At 31.2% G+C, this 21844-nt stretch overlaps 1 protein-coding gene across 6 annotated transcripts in view; it reads right to left on the bottom strand.

Moving 5' to 3' along the window:
* LOC130895224 (lachesin-like) overlaps positions 1-21844 on the bottom strand; it is a 296621-nt gene that overhangs the window by 11679 nt on the left and 263098 nt on the right. For all 6 annotated transcript variants that reach the window (XM_057802439.1, XM_057802446.1, XM_057802454.1 and 3 more), the window contains 2 exons: positions 6781-6900; positions 5215-5385 (listed from right to left, as the gene is read on the bottom strand). In XM_057802439.1, coding sequence (XP_057658422.1) covers positions 5215-5385; positions 6781-6900 — 291 coding nt within the window. The remainder of the gene's footprint in view (positions 1-5214; positions 5386-6780; positions 6901-21844) is intronic.

Here is a 21844-nt window from a genome sequence, read left to right as displayed (position 1 = left end):
CTATTTATTCATTTATATTGTTTCTTTTTGTTCTAGAACTTTATATTTATATATTTGTGGTATATAAATATGTCTATGTAGTGCAGTAAGTTAGTTTTAAATAAATAGTCTTAGTGACTTTTTCGACTTTGAAAAACGATATTTCTGTCAATATATCGAACATGAAGGACGATATTTCAACTATAAAATGATATTTCGGCCAATATTGACGAGAAGATTACTACTATGAAGGGCGATATTTTAACTCTGAAGCCAATATTGGCGAGAAGATTTCCACCATGGAGAACGATCTTACGTCTATTATCGAAAAGGTTTCGACCATGAAAAGCAACATTTCTGCCAAAATTTTATTATTGAAAATCGTCATTGCCACTGACGTTAAAAATAAAATATCTCTGAAATCGGATATCGAAAAAAAAATGACAACGATGGATGAGAAAATCAATGAGTTAGAAAGAAAAATGGCGAATTCGAGAGCGGAAGATATTCTAGTAGAAGAGAAGCAGATCAAACATACAGAACCATGCAATTACAGCACCACTCAAAACAGAAGAGATCAGTAGTTCTACGCGAGTCAAGGTTCCAACGTTCGACGGAAGAAGTCTTGGACCAACTACGTTAAACAATTTAAGGCAGCCGATAGAGTGAATAATGAGTCCGATAAAGAAAACGCAGTGAACTTGATCATTGCACTGCGAGGAGACGCCTTAGATGTACTCCAGACGATACTTCTTGAAGAAACTGACGACTTCGAACAGCTGAAAAAGAGGTTGGGCATGCAATATGGTTACGAGCATCAAGAACACCTATACCAATCGCAGCTGAAGAGTCTAAGGCAGAAGCGTGAGCACACTTTTCAAGAGTACGAAGTAGATATTGCCCGACCTGTCCGATTTACTTGTCCATCAGTACCAGAAAAAATGATGTAATGTTTGGGTATCCAGGCCTTCATTGATGGCTGCGCGATCACGATATGCAGGACGCTTCGATTAACTCATCCGAAAACCTTAAAAGATGCCCTGACCGCAGCTCTTGAATACGATGCAGTAAAGAATATTTTAAATTATAACGGGAATACAACCATATAAGAAGAAGGTGACGAGGATAAATTGGACCTGATCGTTAACTTGTTGAAAGGTAGGGTTAACAAGAAGCCGAGAGAGAGAGAGAGAGAGAGAGAGAGAGAGAGAGAGAGAGAGCAAACGTCGGAATTGTGATAAGCCAAGGCATGCACGCAGAACGTGTAAGCGAATGAGTTGTCTACAAGGGGGCAACACCAAACCAGGATCAGAAGCTTGCCTCCTTTTACTGTGGTCAACAAAAAGTCAACACCTTGTCTTGACGACAGTGCCCAGCAGACTCCTCCCACTGTAACCAAGTCGAATCCAAGAAAGCCGTAGTTTCAAGAACTACAGTGGTTAATGAAGAATGGCCACCCACAAGGATAAAAGAAGATCAGGAGAATGATCCTCACCCATAAAGGATTCGGCAATGGAAGGAAGAAAATCGGTTACCCTACCTAGCAAGATATGTAAAGATTTTCACCGGCACTAAAAGCATATTGGGCTCAATGTTCTGGAAGAGGGCCTTTTAAAAATAATGCTAAAGAATGCTGATGGTTCCTAAACGAGAAGGCAGCTAATAAGGATTCCTTGTGATCTAGAATTTGGCTGTCGACCTCTGGAGAAGAGGTAGTGGGAGAATATTATGTAATCCAATTTAGAACAATAATGGACGACATACACAAATTGGTTCGCTTGAATCTTCAAGTTGTCAGCGACAGAATGAAAAAACGATATGACACAGAAGCAACAGACGGCGGTTTTAAAGAAAGGGATGAAGTATAGCTACACAACCCGACAAGGATAAAGGGATTTTCTTCAAAATTACAAAAATCATGGAAAGGTCCATACTCAATCAAGAAAAGGATCAATGATGTCATCTATCACATAAACAATATCCCCAATAGCAAACCGAAAGTAGTCCACCAAAATCGATTAGCGCCGTTTGAAGGAGATCACGACCTACAGGAAGAAGTGAACCAGTTGTGAAAAGAGTCTGACCTTGCCTTCAAAGATTTATGGAACCAGCAAAGCTAGATATGGAGTCACTACAGAACAGCAACAAGACTTGTTCACTCTACCAGAAAATTATTCGCTGGCTTGCAACAACCCTACCCGTATGAAGACCTCACGAGGATTAGCAATCGCCTTCCGGAAGAAGTTTGGTCAATTAGAAAAACTTGAAGAGCAGATCCCGGCAAAACGCTGAGAATCCAACACGATTCGCGGACATCTTTAACCTGGTAATCAAAAATGAATTTCAAGACCAATCCACCCACCGCGATTATGGGAATAGCTTCATAGCCTCTGCCACCATGTGTTGGAAGCCAACGTGAAGAAACTGGCTATGACCAAAATAGCGAGTAACCAGTTGGATTGATGAGTCGTCAGGAATATAGTAGAGGTGATATTCCAGGATACTGGGGTGCACATATTAATTTGCGGCTATCCACCCCATCAACAGTACTTGGTGAAGACGGTACCCTGTTAATGTTACAAATAAGCTCGCGAAATGGGTCCTTAAGCTGGCCCTGTCCAGCTACAATGGAATTTTTAGAACTTTTTATTATACAGGCGGTTGTATTACAGTATTTCTTTTAAATAATTTCTAGGAAAGTCTATTCATTTATTTCTCTTGGTTAACGAAACGCGTGTCAGACAGTGTAATTGTGAGTGTTAGTGTAGTGGTAGAGTACACAGTGTGTGCAATACATACCATATATGGTATAATTAATCGAAATCAAGATTTACAGTAACTTTTCAAAATATACAGGTGTTTCATTAAAAATAAAACCGATTATGTTAGACTTGAGTGAATCAAATTAATGATTGTAATGCGCGCAACCCATTTTAAAAGACGAGCATCCCAGCATTTTTTATAATTTTTTAAGAATATTTATTCCATGAATTATTTCAACACTGTATATTTCTTATAAACTTAATTTTTTTTATTGACAAGAAAACTCTATTCTTTCTTTAAAGTGTTCCAAATTAATATAATATATGAGTGAAATTGAGTTTGCTTTGAAGCCTCCATATTATTGTTGTAGAGGTAAGTTAAAGTGATTTACTAGAACGCCACTGGTAGTGACTCGAATCAGACTAATAAAAATATAAGCTCGACCCTGTATACTGCTATCAAATGTTCAAAGCCAGAGGTTTTTTTTCCGAACTTTTTTATTTTTATAGTAGTAATTCGCACTTTTCTCTTTTTAGGCTATCTAGATAAACTTCTTTTCTGGTTAACAATTCAATAAACAACTTACTGGAATAATATAAACGAGTGAAATTGAACAATCTTCGTAGAAAATGTTAATGTGAACCCTTAATAAACTTTGTTCGATATGGAAAAGCCGTGAAAATTTTAAACCAGATGCAACTCTTCATTGCAAGGAAATCAAAGTATTTTTTATCGATGGGGAAAAATATGCATGAAAATTGCCATGTGATTTTGAAAACAGTGGTTGGCATTTTGCTAGATATAAACAAAACTCTCTCCATATCCATATCCAGCAAAATAAATTCGTATTACAAATCAGATTTCATTATTGAAATCTTTAGGCGCCTCGCTTTAAATATTTTATCCGTGTTCTTGGATAAAAAATTATGAAAAAGTATAAACTAATTCCAGAGTTTAATTATACAGTATTATGTATAAATATTATTGGGTGTAATAGAAAAAAATTTTAATGCATAGAAAACAAACGGATAATCAAATGAACACGTGTTTAATCATTTATAATTATATATGATTAGGAATGAGTTTTTTTTCACCTTGGCCACAGCTTCTTAGAGAGAATGTTAGCTGCTCACAAAATACGGAATGAAGCTGTGTACTAATGTTTAATGATTATAATTGTGTCTTCAGAGTTATGCAGTGATGGATTGATGGATTTACGCCTAGGCCCGCGAAGTTCTTTCCATAACTCAGTTATGAAGATAAAATCAAATGAAAGTATTATAGAGCTTCATCAATTTATGGATTCAGGAAACTTTATTTTGGATAATTAAATTCCAAAGTCAATTATTTCAAGATTTGCAACCTTCAAGTATATTATTATTCTTCTATTCACTAAAAATTCTCGAAATGGTTCAGTATCCTAACTTTGGATTTCTTCAACTGTTTAACATAAGATTATAAGAAAAAAAAAATAAGGAAGAACCACTTCATGAAGCTGAAACTTTCAAATATATATGGTTATCGCTAATTTTCCTGCAACAATAGTTGAATTGATGAATTGTCGTGTTAGAAGATCAGTTTAATATCCAATCATCCTTTGCCCTTTTTCTGAATCAACAATACAGATTCAATACTTAAACACCGTGGCCATGACCTTATAGACCTAAAAAACGTTGTTTGCTTTCTTGGAAGTACATTTCTCTTTTTATGTATAATGGTGGCACCCAAGCTTCATCTAATGTGACATATCGACGGAAAAATGTACTTGGATTACATTTGAAGCGATCCAAACGGAATTCACTTTGAAGATAGCTAACGTGTTGTCAACCTCTGACAATTTATTCTCTTGCCAAACCGCTCTCTTGCATCCCAAAGGCACTGATTTATGAGATACTATTACTAATTTTGCTCACATGTCCTGCATCGCTTACCTTAGGGCTTTATAAAAAATTGTACTTATCTTATCATCAGTAGATGAATAACACGTATTATTACTATTACTATTTTTTGTCTACTGTATTTCTGTCCTTCTTGTTTGATACGATCTACAATTTGCTACAGAAAAATTTCGAAGAACTTTGAATGAATACATCTCTTTAAATCCAAATACATGATCTGGTAATTTATATTTTTCATTCATAATCGATTGCATCACCTTAATTTAAATTCTTTGAAACAATTTACAATTGGTCAGGAACGTGTCTCAATATTATTGCTGCATATATAAACTGTAGTATATATATTTTGATATAATTGTGAAGAACTGTTGGTAACTTAGTAAGTTTGTTTGTCTTTAATATCTTGAGTTACTTCTTCTCGTGTAGTTTGTCTTTTATCTGCTAACGCATCAATTAATGTTTCAAATAAATTAAAATTTACAACCATGCTATGCTTAGGTCTCAAATATGCAGAAGTTTTACGACTGTAAGAGATTCATTAAAAGTAAAATCTATAAAAATTATGATTACTCACCATAAAGTCTAATATTGCCCTCGGCATCTCCTATGGAGTTTTTTGATATACATTTATATCCACCGAGATCGCCCTTGTGGATTCTTGTAATAATTAGTTTCATTTGCACACTGTAATATGAATTATTTATTTCGGTCATGAAATATTTTTCGTTTGATATGATCATTTCACCTAAAAGAGAACAAAAAAATATGATAGACAATGTATTTGTATAGGAAAAATCCACGATTTACTGTCATTACTATCATTTTGTTACTTTGGAGTTCACAGCTGCAGCACAATTTCAGCAATTTTGACTAGGCCAAGGTCATATTAACTGGTCTTTTAGGTGATTAAAAGCGTTGAGTGATTCTTTTCGATAAACGAACAAATAATGAACTTGGGAACATTATATTATTACTACCGTGAATCAATCTCGCATGAGAACGTCTATAACCTAATAAGTAATAAATATAAACCCAAAACCTCTGTGACACAAAGAGAGAAAGAGAAATATTTTTTATTCATAACAGTAAAATAGAGATTTGGGATACTCTGAATTGCAGAGTACATCTTTATTTTTTAAACATACCCTTTTTGGATTTGTATTGTGTTATAGAAGCAATTGAAAAATTCTGACCCATAAAATAGTTTTCTCTAGAGTTATGTTAGTGTTGAAAACCATAGACGAGTATTTGAAGTAGAAAACAATAAACAGAGCTGGGATATTCGAAACAAAAATATTTTTATAGAAATACATAATGATTATTTGTTAATTTTTAAGTAATTAATAGCGTCATAAGGATTTAAAAAAAATGCTTTGATTTTATTTTCTATCGCATACACTGGGTGCTGTCACTTGTTGGTGGTGCTGCTACAGTTGAACATCGTCGCAATCTTCTGTTCTGGTGCAAAGATATAAATAGTGGAACCAGCAATGGGAGCAGGTTTTATGCATCACACTGTGATCAATATCCACCATATCAGTTTTCATTTGACGCCTGGCTCTAAGATTAGGGAGTAGTGGAAACGTATATTAGTAAAGACTAAAATTGATCCAATACCTCAGAGCATACTTTGATAAAAAAACACAGATTTATTACAATCGCCCAAGAATGTAGTTCAAAGAATATATAGTTATACAAACCTAGCAATACTCTATATTTATACCTGGAAAATAATTTATAGTTCACATTTTGATTGTGTTAGTTTATCGAAATAGAAATAATAGAAAACAGCGGTTTTAATCTTGTTTTAGGTAACAATAAACGACATTTACTTCATGTCACTATTTGAAATGAATTTTCTCGACTATTTAAAAAAAATTCAATACAAAATTTACATATACATGACTATATTGAATAGATTGATACAATTATGCTGAGTATATTTGTTTGATTTTAGTTTGGGAGTGATCAATTAATTGCCAATTTTGCGTTAAAAAGGAGAATCTTACTATTATGTGACATAGCTCAAAATGGCAAAGTAAAGTTCCAAGTAGGTATCAGATCCCTTGATATCTGTCACTGGCTAGTGTCGGTCAGTGCTTTGTCAAGTATCCTCACCGTCTGAGATTTCTCTACTCACCAGTCTCTCTAGTCCAGTAGTTGATTGCCTTTGGGGACGCCTCGACGTGACACTGTAGAGTAACATCCGTGTTTACAGGAGCTCCTACTAACTGATTTCGAACTTGAATCAACGGGTGAACTGGAACAACCATAGTTAAACTAATTAGTGCCAAGAGCTTTTAACCGAATCTAATTGAGGAACAACAATGCTATGGTATAGTCGGTAGAACAGATCTTTTATAGGTATTACGAGATGAATTTCCAAAATAATTATGACTCGTAATGTAATGGTCAATTCATTGAGGTTATATAAAAATTTGAAATTCCACATATTTTGTCGATTTTTTTAGCACAAAATTTTAAATTAAATATTTATTTTATGGGGTATTTCATCATAAATCCTATATCAATTATAAAAAAGTTTTATACAAAGGATGGGAATTTTGTGGATGTGGTAAAACTACAGTGGCGTGCGTTCTGTAGTTATACATTTTTCGTTACCATATGTACAAAGACTTTCCCAACAATTATCGAATTATTTCAATAAATATGATATTAGTATATTTCACTAAATTAAAATATAAAACACCAAAAAACAAAAGAAGTAATATTATATATCAAGTGCCTTGTACTAATTGTGACGCTGTATACATAGAGCAAACATCTCAATATTTAGAAAATAGACTAAGAGGTCATCAATAGGATAAAAAAAAATGGAACTGCATTAACGAACCATGAAATATCAAAAAAACATAAATTCAATTATAAAGATTCAAAAATTATTGAAACGGAATTTAATACACGAAAAAGGGAATTTTTAGAAATGGTTCACATTCATAAGAGCGAAAAAGCTATAAATGATAAAAAAGATCCAAATAATTAAAGTAAAATTCATAGTTCTATTTTGTAAATTCTAATAAAACTACAAATAATTTAATTGATTACTGCTATTTATTGAAGATGTAGTGACCAAGGAAAAATAAATTTTTCTTATTAGAACAAAGTTCTAAAATGATTTAATCCTTATTTTGATATTCATGATCTATAGATCAATATAATTAAGCAAATTTCAGTGTCAATATCATATTTTGATGAAGATTTAAAGAAAAGTCGAAACGTCAAAATTTATCTTTCTCTTAAAAATTATCAAAAAAAAATTAATTTTAAAACAGAAGAGACCTAAACTCAAGAACATTTAGATGCATTAATATGTCCAAAGGTCTAAGGAATAACAAATTAAAGAAGTTTATTTTTTTATAATACCGGGTATATATTATTTTGGAATGTTATTTGTAACAACTTTCAGTTTTTGACAATAGTATTAAAAATGGTTCCAGTAAATAACGTATTATTTAAGTGTCTTGTGAAAACAAAAAAAATTGCACCTAGAATTGATTACGAAACCAGTTTGAGTGTAAAACAAAATTAGAATTTATGTGCCAAACTTAATTTTTTTCTTTCCCTACCTTTTTGTCCTCAGTTTCAGTCTCCACTTTAAAGAAAAATAGTTGAAAGAAAAGAGCTGAAAATGAGTGCGATAACAGGAGGGCAGGAGTTGGGACTGCTCTTGGGCGCTATGTGTAAAACAATTTTAGAAGAACAATTATTCTTACGTCATTAATTGCCATCTATTTCGATCGTATAACCAATTACAAAATATTAATCAATGTCATTTGATCAGTAGTAACAGGCATGACTATCAATAAAAAAAAACAGAACTGCCAGGAGCAGGAGAAACGACGAGACTGTGGTGCAACCAAACGGGACTGTGTGGAATGATCACGGCAATTTCAAAAGTACAAAAATATGAGTATGAACAAGTCCTTCGTTCAAAGAAAAGATGAAACTGTTCCTTTTACTTTACTAATAAAAAAAGCTAAAATCATTAGAAATATGACTTTATATAGTTGGAACAATAAAAAGGTATAATGGACGCTGACTCGTTCAATTTTACATTGTTTCTAGGTCTAGGGTCTAGACACTTGCTAGTTTATTTCACTTTCAATGATTTTTTGGCCTTTGAATATGGCATGATCAGATTCAGGTGTATAAAATCAGAAATGCTTATGGGTTTATGGAACAGGGAAATGCTTTGAGTTTTCGAAAGGAACAATGGAATTTATTACGATGGTAAATACATGATTCAAAATATTTCATGTAAGAAATATATATAAAAATTGAAAAGAAATATGCGGCAATACAAATACATTGAATTTTTTCAGAGAAATATACCACTTTTAAAATATCCATTTACGAGTGACATCAAAAGAATTAGATAATTTTTTCATAGATCTACAACAGATATTGTTTCACTATTTTATCTGCCGTTAAAAATGTTATTTTTAGTAGGTACTCAGTGTTATTTTGCAAAATATTTTTATAAAAATCATTTTACACTATTCGAATGGGACATCTTGTATTTTACGACGATGTGTAATCAGGCCGTATACATCAATATAACCACTGCATTAAACTAATCTATTAATGTTTGCCTTTATTTGAGAGATTTGGACAAGTAAATTTGAGTAGATGCTTCCTATACGTCGATATTAAGGGTTCGTCTGATGCCATTGTACATTACACAAGAGACAATAGCTTCCAGTAATAAATATTAGGTTTATTACACTCGACACACTCACTGATTTTAATTCCGTTACAACCCACAACATACGGAGTGCTAGAATGAACTTTTATTGTACTATTTAGTTGCAATTAGAAAATTCGAGCAGAAAAGAAAAGCGCGAAAAAAAAATAGCATACACAAGAATATCATGTGACCAGAAATCAAAATAGTGAAATAAAATACTGAAAACATTTTAGAATTCACATTCATCTATAGCAATTGTTATCAATATTAGATTAACTCTTTGAGTACATAAAGTTTTCTTCAAAGCAACAGGAAGTTCCTTAGAAAAAGTTATTATAGAAAAACTCCAATACCTGATTATCCCATATAAACGTTTTTCTTACGAAACGAGATAGAGTATGATTCACAGAATCTTCCAAGTACTAGTTTTCAACAATATTTTATAAAACCATTTATATAAATTCTGATAATATTTTGACAATGACTTTTAGCATCAAGTTCATTCATTTATAGCGATGTTGATAAAAGTTAGTACGTAGTAAGGACGGAGTAAAGTTGAGAAGAAAAAGTTAACGTCAAAAACGATGTTAAACTCGGTTGATAAACACACGTTATGCACATTTAACTAACTTTCCTTTTAAGTCATTACCATCAGAGCATTGTTGGGATTTGTTAGGAACACAGCCGATTATCGTATTTGGGAAACTTTGAGAACAATTTCAATTTTCGCATTTTAGAAAAGTCAGTTAGTCAATCAATTTAAAGGTTCTTATTATTAGTTCTTAGTTTACTACCCGTGCCACAATATGGTGAATAATTTGATTGGCCTCCAAAGTTTTATCGTACAGCAAATGAATTTCACTTTCTGCTCTGTTGCCATATTCTCATTTTTCACTATACATCTTCATTTTTTATAATTCTGTTTACTTATCTGGGCCTTTGATGGACCTGACGAGGCCTCTATGTGAGTATGAATTTGTCGTATCCTTTAATAATTGTCGAAATCATAATTTTTCTTAGATAGCATAATGTTTTCTGGCATTGTAGTCTCTGAAAATGATTACTTAGTTATCTAAACGTGGATATTATAAGTATGAGTGTTTGTGCAGTGACAGTGGGAAACATTGTGTTCAGTATGAATCTTACCAACTGTTTCAGAAATTCCAACTTAAATTATAAAACTGAGTAATTGCAGGAAGGGTATTAATTGAATGTAATCATAGTAACATTTAACTTAGCTCAACCAGCAGTATTTTGGTGGCAAAATAAGATATTCTCTTTGTAATGTAATAAGTGAATAAATAGTTATGAGAATCAAACTTGAGTGGTATATTAGTTACTCGTAACATAAATTTTAATACATAATTCTATTTTGATGTAATCACGACCAAAATATTTAATTTATTTCATATATTTATGGAAATCCACATTAATTGACATTCATCCCAACCTCAATATGTTGAAACTTATTCAGAGTGCTCAATCAAAATATAATACGGACATGCACTGTGTGATCAAAATCCATCGCAATCCTATGACAGGCGATATTTATTATTAATATTTACAGTGTTTTTTAAAGTCGAATTGTTTCCACCTCTATATATATTCAAATCAGTTGGCAATTCACATATGATGTATTTAACATGATATAATGTTTGCTTTTATTATTATTATTTTTATAAATACAACTGTATGAAAATATAAGTGTTTCTTGTTCAAGAAAATAGTTTTGTTCCATCACGATAATGCGCCTGCCCATTCGTCGTTATTACAGAATATTGAGGCGAATTACATTACGATTTATTACCTAATCCGCCATATTTATCTGATCTAGCTCTCTCGTGTGTTCGGTTAAAAGCGTATATATTTATATATGAATGTGATTGTTGTGATATTTAGGTAATAAAATACCAAAGTCGATTCTTTGCAATATATATTCCCAGTTTCCGAATATTATTATGGATACATAGGTATTCGAAAGGTTGGAATATGTATTGAAGAGTATACTTTTGTATTTCATGGCCATAATCTCACAAACATTTATATTCATAACCTAGTTGGCAAAGACAATTTAATATAATAATAATTTTAATTTCTTCTAATATGAGACCTTTTTTATTTTGGAAACTTAGAGACACGGAACTGAGAAAAAAATAAAAGAATATATGAATATTTTCAACATTATTTTGACTCTAATCGCTGCCGAAGTTATCTCCATACTCTGTATACTATATTGAGTTTTAAAATGCCTCCCACATATGGATTTATTTCTTATGTTAATGCGTATAAAAAAGCAAACTTACACCCTGCCGCTCTTAGGCTCACTAAATTTATTATGTTAAGTCTGAAATTGAAAGTCATCCCTTAAGAAATGTTTAAGTAAAGTGTAGGAAGACCTTTGCCCTTCTGTTACGTCGTTAAAAAGCGTGAGAAATTTTACTTTTCTTCAAGCATTTATCCACAAGTTATACTCGTTGCTATGAATCACCGGTCCCTCTCTTTGGACTAAATGCATAAGATCTTTCTTTACACTCACGGTTACAAGAATCAAATGGAAATTTAAAATGAGATTCGGATTTGTCTGCTAGGATATTTTTGACGATTATAGCCCCTAAATATATATAGTTTTGTGAAACGTTCACTAAAAAGATATGACTTATTGAATTGAGCAGGGTCAAATTCAAATATTTCATATTGAAGTTAGTTTATTACTAAATAAATTGTGTGCGAATAGCAGACTCACAGTAGGAGTGTTTGCCATAGACAATACGTAAGAAATTCCATTTTAAGATAAAATTTTTGGTATAAGTGAAGCCAAAGTATGTTAATTATAGAATTTAATCAAAAAAACCATACTTAATCTAAAATGTACCGAGAAAAAAATAAAACTTATGGCGTGATTTGTGTGATTTTTTCTTAAAGAATTATTTATATAATAGACGCAGGTTACATTGGGGACTATTAGTTTCTAATAATTAGCTGAAAAGTCAACTATTGGGATAAGTTGAAATTCATTGTTTTGGATACTAATACACCATGCGATAAAGTTGAGGTTACAAAGTTAGTTAAATGAAACGTAGCAAAAAATACGGAATAGAATGTGGTTCTCCAATATAAATTTTCATAACCTCATCTTTAACAATTGAATTATTTTTTTTATCGTATTGATGACCTTTTAGTCTATTTTCTAAATACTGAGTGATCTGTCCTATGTAGACAGCGCCACAATTAGTACAAGGTACTTGATATATAATATTACTTCTTTTGTTTTTGGGTGTTTTAGATTTTAATTCAGTGTACAAAAGAGTAAAAATGAATTCAATTATAAGGATCGAAAAATTCTTGGAACCGAATCTAATACACGAAAAAGAGAATTTTTAGAAATGGTTCACATTCATAAGAACGAAGAAGTTGTAAAAGATGAAATAATTTAAGTGAAATCTATAGCTCTATTTTGTAAATTCTAATAAAACTACAAATAATCCAATTGATTACTGCTACATATTTGAGAACTAAGGAAAAATTAATTTTTCTTATTATATTGATTTAAAATTAGTTTTTTTAACTTTTTTTGAAGACAGGTGAAAATTTTAGTGATTACCTTTGGGAGATCATGTCAAATATATATTTTTGCTATGGATGTTAACTGCATATGGAGTATACTGGAGAAATATATATATATATATATATATATATATATATATATATATATATATATATATTATGAATATAATATTCAGGTTTATATGAATGATAAGCATGTTGATAGTCAAATAATGATTTCATCAATTATGAATTCTTCAACGACAATAGTTTTGTATTTAAAATTACGATCTGGTGGTTATTTTACTCAAACTAATAAAAGCTGATATTTTAGGAAGGTAGGCTGACCAAGCTGAATATCATGATCTTGTAGGTTCTTATATCATTCTGAACTCTGACTTTGTGGACTATTGAAAAAGAAAGAAGTAGCTCCAAGAATTCGTTTTGTGATTTTGCATAACATAATAACTAGCTGGAAAATGGATTTTCTGCTAGATAGATTGCTATAAAAAACAATAGAATATTCGCCACGATAGGTCGATTCAGAACTGCATATTTTTAAATTTACTAAGGGACTGAAATGTAGAGAGCGGTATATTTTCAAATTTCACACTGTAGTTTGAATACTTGAAATTATATCGGAGTAGTGTATCATGCTTTTATAGCCCAGTACTTATTATACCACATAAAGGAGCACAGACTAATTCCGATCTTAGATAGAATTAAATATTATACTGTATATACATAAGGAAGATGCGAAAACAAAAAGGAAAAAGCAGAATTATTTCAATATATAGCAATTATTAACAGGGTATATTTTTGATTGTTTTATTTATAATTCTACCATTCCAACAATCAATTGAAAAACAACATTATTAATTTTTTTTCTTCATAATAGAAATTTGATAAAATTTTCTTTAGTCCCAATGGTTGTGTACCATTTACTAAAAAGTTAACATATTTAAGCAAAATCTATAGATATTAGGCCAATTTCCATATTGCAGTTTATATATGGTTTTAGTGCTTGTTGATTTTTAATTAGTGTAAGACATGAAAATCTTAAAAAGACATTGGAAACAAATATTCTGTGTAATTCTCGAGCGGTATAAAGTTGTTGAAATGAAATAAAGATGTGAAGGGATAATCCCAAAATAATGACTTAATTCCACGTTTGTATCGAAAATTTAATTAAAACCTTTGTGAGGATTCAACCAAATTCCCTTTATACTTTTGTTCATATACAAAAAGACATGTTTGTCGTCATAAATTCCAAATTAGAAATTATGCTTGATGTTTCCATGCTTCCATTATTTTTTCGCATTCAAATGAGTCATATAAATAAAAGTGAGAGCAGCTTTTCCATATTCGTGCCATTTTAATATTTTTTGAATGGTTTGTTGGAAGTTCCTAGTCTTATTAATTCAGTGTATGCTTATTTCGTGTACCAACGACACATATTGACAGTAGATTCTGTGTAAACAACAATAATCCAATCAAATGTTTGTACATTCCCCATTTGTTTGCTGATGATATTCAATTGTTTACATTATTTTCACCTGACATTATACAACAAACTATAATGGAATATCTTTCCTCTTATTTCCGATTCAATTTTAGTTGATATATTTCATATTTATTACAACATACCGTAATTGTAAAATAATGAAAGTCCGATTAATAATATGTAAAGATATTAGTACTACTCGCCCATTAACGAACGATTTTTTTATTATCTGATCATCAACGACAAAATTTTAATATATTCCCTATTTAGTTACTATCCTAATTGTTAAGTTCTTTTCAAACGATAAATCAAAGTAAGCGTTTGTTTTCGGGATGTATTTACATGTGTGCATTCGTGCTTGAAGAACAGGCACTTTTTTCGTAACCTAATGTAGTTATTTTTATTTGCAAATTTCGAATTTTTGCAAAAATAGATGTATATGATATTACCTATATTTAAAAAACTGTATGCATGGCCTATATTGACATCATTTAGTCCACGTTGGAGAAACATCATGTTGACTACTTCGAAGTTTAATTGGAGATATACGTTTCACAGTGAAAAATAGGTTGAAAATCTATTATTATAATAAAGAAAATGTTGAGAAACATTCACCAAAATATTTCAAATAGTTGGTCTAATCTTGCAATGATAAATGCTGTATACAATGTGTAGAACAGAGAAAAATTGAACAGTTCACAAATATTGTCGAAGATTTTTTGGAATTCCCTTTACACATAAATTTCAATTTTGAGGATCATGAGTAGGCATGAGATATAGCTTATGTGCTGAGCCCACAACAGTAAATATAATACGCGAAGAAAAGACTCTAGTATCAGCATATTAAATAATTATCATAGCATTAAAGTTCATTTGCGGCCGCTGTTTGTTCAAATAAATAATCTGAAGGAAATAATGAAATACACAGCTGAACCGAAAATCGCTCAACACTCATAAACATTTCTTTGAGGCAGTGCTCTTTCAGCATCCGTAAAGTGTATTTGTCTTGATGGACGAAACAAAATTTCTATATTTGTTCAAATTAAAGAACGTGAAATATATGGTATATAATCATTTTATTATTTATTAAAAGAGATTCGATTCAATAGATATAAATCAAACCAATGTGGTGGGAAATATTTTTGGAGAAGTGCTCCTCCTTTAAGGTAAAGAAGTACAAATATTTATGTTTGGGAATAATCCCGATTTCCAAACTCCCCTCTAACATTCTGTGTATCTGTGAAATTATTATTAATGCCAAATATGTTTACCGTTATTGCGAACGATAAAAGCAAAGTTTTGATAGTGTTAAAATTCCATCAATCTAAACAGTCACAAATTACCTGCTAGAACTTGTGTTATCTGTAATGGAGTAGATAAAATCGAAGTAAAATTGCATTCACTTCATAAACTACACCTGACTGCGGTCATTAATAAAAACGAAACATTGTTGTAATCACAGAAATTCATCATTGGTTAGTTCAGCGACAGATACAATTTATTATGAGCTTTGTTCACCTTCAACCACTAATTTGATGGAAAACAGAAGTGGAAAGACACTTACTAAGGAGCGTATTTGAACAAAATCTAGATATTGATTTTTAGTTTCAAAATTATGTATTATCTGAATAGTAAACATAAATTTTTGTTGAAACTGAAGTTAGGAAAGAATGTCTCTTTTTTAAATTTAGTGAATCTTTGTTATTTTGAGCTTGAGTACATTTTTGTCTTAACATATAAACGTAAAATACTGCTGAATTTGTCAACTTAAAGCACAGAAAATTAATCTTACACATATCCTTACAATTTTCGATTTCTAAAGTTCATTAACAGTACTCTGCCAACTATACTCTGCTCGTAATAGCGACATAGATATTTATTTTATCACTCACTGAAATAGCAGGAAATAATGATTTGAGTGTGTATTATAATAGAGAAAAAAATGGCATGTTTGTTGTCTGTGAAACGCCTTTCAATGTTTGGAATATAACAACATAGGGAAAGACATTAATTATCACATTCATTGCAGAAGCAACCATAAGAAGATCGGAATAGATAGAAACTTATCAACTGCTTAAAAACTGCAAATTAGCAAATATGGAATATAGAAACTATAACTAAGTTCTAATATGCCCCCAAAGCTAAATTCATTATCGAGATATTTGTAAACGTATGTCGTTTAACTTTTTATGTTTGGTTTCATCAAAAGTTTGTTGAGGCTATATTTCTTAAAAAATATTATAAATACTCTAGGTCTATATTAGTTTTTTCATAATACTCTTATCAATTGTTAGGCAACATTTCACATTTGAATAAAAATTGGGAGAGGCAGCAAATTTAAAAGTTTTCCATGAAAGGAACGAGGAATTTCCATTTAGGTCTGTTAACAACAACCTGTCTCTCTTTCGTACAAACATGTTAAGTTATCGAGTATTTTTTAATGTGTATTATTTATTTATGTCACGAACTCGTCCCCCACATGAAGTCGACCCTGTCCGGTTATATTGGAATTAAAAAATTGGATGATTGGATGAACATTCTATATGATACAGTCTATGACATCAGGAGGGTTTCATCGAGGAGGAATAAATAGAAGGTAGATGAACACGAAGAAAATCAACTGATCAACCAAGGCGTACATCCCAGCGCCTAAATAGGTGCTCCAGCTGATCAACACTTGTGTTTATTTACCAGTATGATAGCTGTGTGTTACGGGGATCTACAAACCACTTTACTGTCTTAATATAAATAGGCACGCACTAGTTCTTCTTCAGAAAGGCAGCCACGTCCACATATTGAACATAAACTATGGAGTTTTCACAATAAGGTAACGTTAATGTTTTGCTGTGACAACAAGGTTCACCAGATTTAACGAATGTGTGTGAGGAGGAGACTTTTCAATTTGCATAACCCTTCAATTAATGTGGCGTGATTAGTTCAAGAAGATTAACTTGCTTGGAGGCATAGTCCATATCGACTACCTCTGTTGTCGATACCTAGATGTACACAGAAGTGTATTTAGTTACGGAGTCGCCATGTTAGTAGATTTTTCATAATAGTAAAAGTTCTTTGGAACATAAACATAATAAAATTAAATTTCTCATTAGAAGAACGTCATAATAAGCCAATTTAAGCTGCATAGGAAATTAATAACAATAGGTGATCATTATTTTTGGAATAGAATATTATACTCTTACGCACAATAATTTAATTACAAAGTTAAAATTCATATCGTTACAATTTCTAAGCTATGAGAATTACTTTTGAATTATAACCACATCTTGAGTGGTATATATCATTGGTAAAATTTTAATAAAAATGACACAAGCTCCGAAGTGAGTTCGCTAATTTAAAATAGCGGTGATTCTTTTTTCAACACTTTGTCAAATTGAATTTAGAGAAAATTCTAATTTCAAATTAATCTTTTTTATTCACGTAGAGTTATTATGCACAGGGTCGAGCAATGAATGTGGTCAAGAGAAATCACTAAAAATGTTTATCAAATTTCAAAGAAACTGAGTGAGAAAAATTCTTTTTTTTTTAATATTATGAACTATAATGAAACGTGAATATTAGAAAAAGAGGTTTAGATTGTGAATATAACTGAAGATCTTATCTCTTTATTTTGAAGTGAAATAATAGAATTTACATATGGATAGTCATAAAGTCTATACTGCTATCCAGCTAATGCTTCGAGGATTTCGAAGATCCTTAATTCGCTCGACTAATTTACATCATTTTACTCTATTCTATATTCATCCCGTTAGTCGTAGATTCTTCATTTTTAAAAATACTCTCTGTTCCTCCTCATCCCCTGTTCAAGTCGACCTTGGTCTTAGCTCCTTTGATAACCATCTCCAGTATAAATTAAAATAATATGTGTGACACGGTATTTGTTACTAGAACCGTTCTGAACTCGAATCATTCCTCTAATTTCCTTTTACTTTATAATATTGTTATCAATTTACATTATATGGTTGTTTTAAATTAGCCACTGCATATATTTGGCATTTCACTTCCAATTTAATTTAATCTTAATACTTGTATTTATTTATATATTCTTCTATATTTGCTCTGAAGTTACCTGTTAATTCATTATTTCAAAAAGCATATGGAGCTGGGTATGTATGTGTTCTATTATTTGCTTCACCAATATAAAACCAATTTTTTACCATATTTTAGAGTTTAATTACTTTGAAGTGAACAGATTACTGTCAATTTAAAATGTCTCTATTAACACTTTTATGAGTATAATACTACTTACTACAAAGTTGACGAATTGAAATACACATTGAAATGAGTCCCTCAACATTTTGTAATTGTTGTTTCCCAATTTTAGTCATTTCCAATTCAAATGTACTTCTAAGTTTAAAATTTATCAGAATAATGATTATTGTTGTGTTTCAATTCCGATGCTAATTCCCGGTAGGTATTCCAATCATTTTCGTGAAAACAATAAATGACAGAAAAACTGCAGACTTTGCTTAATGTTGTTGTTTCTCCTGTGAAACGAGATGACACGAAATTGAAAGATATTATTAGGGTTATTGCTGAAGTATGTTAGTACTAATTGTTACATTGTGGTCGATATGATCTTAAGATTTCTCGACCGAGAAATGTGATTCTTGAGATAAACTTCACATCAAACGGTTCTGTAATGAAATTATTACGTCATTTTAAACATATTTTAACTCTAAAAAATTTTCTAAATAAATTGGAATACAAATTACAGCTTATATTTAATAAATCATGATTTTTACAAAAGAAATATTCACATTTCTTGTCCTATATTATACAATCCAATCAATAGAGGTAAATTCTTCCAAAGTGTAGATATTTTTATGTCTCAAAGATACTAAAATGAACTCTGGTTTCTATTAGATTATCTCTCTAATTTTGATAATGCTCGACATACACACGCCGAAATGATTGAAGTTGCCAACGTTTGTATATATGGTTATGGTTATAATCAGCTATTGTTTACTTAACACGAAGTAATTACTCTAGGCTATTGTAGAGAGTATATTTCACAACATCCATATTCATACAAGCTTTTAAAACAATTGTTCATTCTCAACTTTGTGTAATATAAATACTGCAATGCCGACCGGATAATCAACAGCGTCACCATTTGGTTTGGATCAGTTTTGCATAGATTCTACTTATAAAAATTTTGTTTCAGTTCATTAGAGTTCATTAGAGTACTCTTAGTACTCTGTTTGAAGTTATGGATCAAAATTCAACGAAATATTCCTTTTATAATGTGGAGAATTATTGTAAACGAGAGTTATTAACAACTTTGATTGGGAATATTTATATGAAGTGACTTAAATCATGTCTAATAATCAGAGATTAACCTATATGACGAAAAAATTATAAGATATAAAACAAATAAAACACAAAAACTGAGAATTATTACAAAATATCGTACAAACTTATTTCTGTGTTAAGCAGTGGAATAGAATAAGTTTCATATTGGTTATTGTTTTGCGATCTCCGGCGTATCCTTTTGTTCTCTAATACTTTTAAACGTTGTATTGTTCACATTAAACCTGTAGGCACCACAATGAAACTTTTAATGATTCTTTGTAATGTCATCATGATCAAATGAATGGCCCAAAGACAAGGCTCTTCCTCCATTTACATAGATGCCAAAAAAATGTTGGACTAGTATGGGTCTGCCATTTATTTAGTCACACTCTCAGATGAATGACCAACCTGGTTAATACTTTAGATAGAGTACGGAGACGACTCGATGGAAATTTCGGACGAACAGCTATCCTACTTAAAACGTATAAAACATACGTCGACGAATAATTAAATTGGTAGAAAGGGCCAATTTTGTCTCGCGAATAGTCAATGCTTGGATACTGCCAATAAGAATACCGCATTTGTCGTAGCTACAATACAAACCCGATACGTGATTCGTATTATCGAACTGGGCAATTACCTCATTGACCATCCTCACCCTTTGATGTAGCATTGAGCTACTTTCCACAAGAACCAAGAGGTAATTGTCTATCTAGCCGTTTTAGAGAATTACCCTGATGCTATAATAATATCATATTCACAGATGAACTCCCTCATAACTCGTCGATTTGGCAGTTTCTCTATGGTTTCCATGTAATCTGGTACCAGAGCCATAAAAACGGCAATATAAAATCAACATTAAAAATTACTAACCAAATAAGTAACATTAAACTCAATAAACATCTATTTCTCTTTCTCAACGTATGTTGGACCAAAGAAACATTACATTAATATGTCTTATAAGGCCTGTTAATAAATTAGATAGGCTCAATAGCTGTTACTGGCATTCAATTACAAGAAGACTGTAAAATATCCCTTCATCAACTACCTCGTTTGTCGAATAGATTTACAATTGTAAAGATTGTAGAGATATTTCTCAAAAATGCTCATAAATTGGTCTTAAGACCGTAAAAATTGTCTACAAAAAATGTTAAAACCGTTTAGGAAACTGCATTTCCAGCTCAAGGTGCTAAATTAAATTTAAACGGTAATTTGGAGACAGGCGCTTTGTCATATATGGCAGATAATATCTGCAGGAATTTCACAAGAGTATGAGATATTTTCTAATAAAATTTTAATATACTTTTTCAAAACAAAGAAAAAGAAAATTTCGTTTAATATAAAAAACAGCAGTATATCTCATATTATTGAGATAGTATTTAATTTTGGTTTACGTTCTATAAATGGAAAGTTCAATCCTGAGAATCTGTTTCCTTCCTAGAAGAGTTTTCTTATCTTTATAGACTCCTATATTTTTACTATTGAGTATTTTTATTGAGTTTTTTTCTAATTATGGTGACATTCCATGACCGCTGGCTGAATTTAACTCCTGCGATTACTATTTATGATTACCTCAAGAATGGCTTAAATAACGACACAGGACCCAGGACTCTAGAAGCTTTGAAGTATATAATTCACCTTGAAGTTGGCCGTACAAAATTTATCGAGAATTTCGAAACCACTATATTGACATGTTATTTACAACAAACTAAAGTCATCATTGAAATTAAACTTAAGGTGTCCTTTGTGATTTCACATTGAAGTTTTCTTCAAATGATTTTTTGATTTTTCGATCTACCTTCATAGTTGAAAATATGTCCTGTCCTCTGTAACACCAAATTAAAAAACGGGGAGTATCTGAACTTCTTCAAATATTGGATCTATACACTTAATAGTGATTTAAATAGCTTAGACATTATAAATAGAGTTTTATGGGTTTGTAGGATGTTATTTGGGAAGGTTTACCTACTTAGTGTAAAAAAAACTAATTTCGCTATATCCCAATGAATTGAAAAATGTTCAATTGTCAATTATGGATTTGGAAGAGGAAGTCAAAAACTTCAGTTCTCTAGCTTAAGCTTGGATGATTTAAGTCAGAAATGTCAGTTTTTGGATGGTTTCGTCAGGTTAGCTTGAATA

Source organism: Diorhabda carinulata, chromosome 1 (genome assembly GCF_026250575.1).
Source record: "Diorhabda carinulata isolate Delta chromosome 1, icDioCari1.1, whole genome shotgun sequence".
Taxonomy (NCBI): domain Eukaryota; kingdom Metazoa; phylum Arthropoda; class Insecta; order Coleoptera; family Chrysomelidae; genus Diorhabda; species Diorhabda carinulata.
This window is presented reverse-complemented; position numbering and strand designations above follow the sequence as displayed.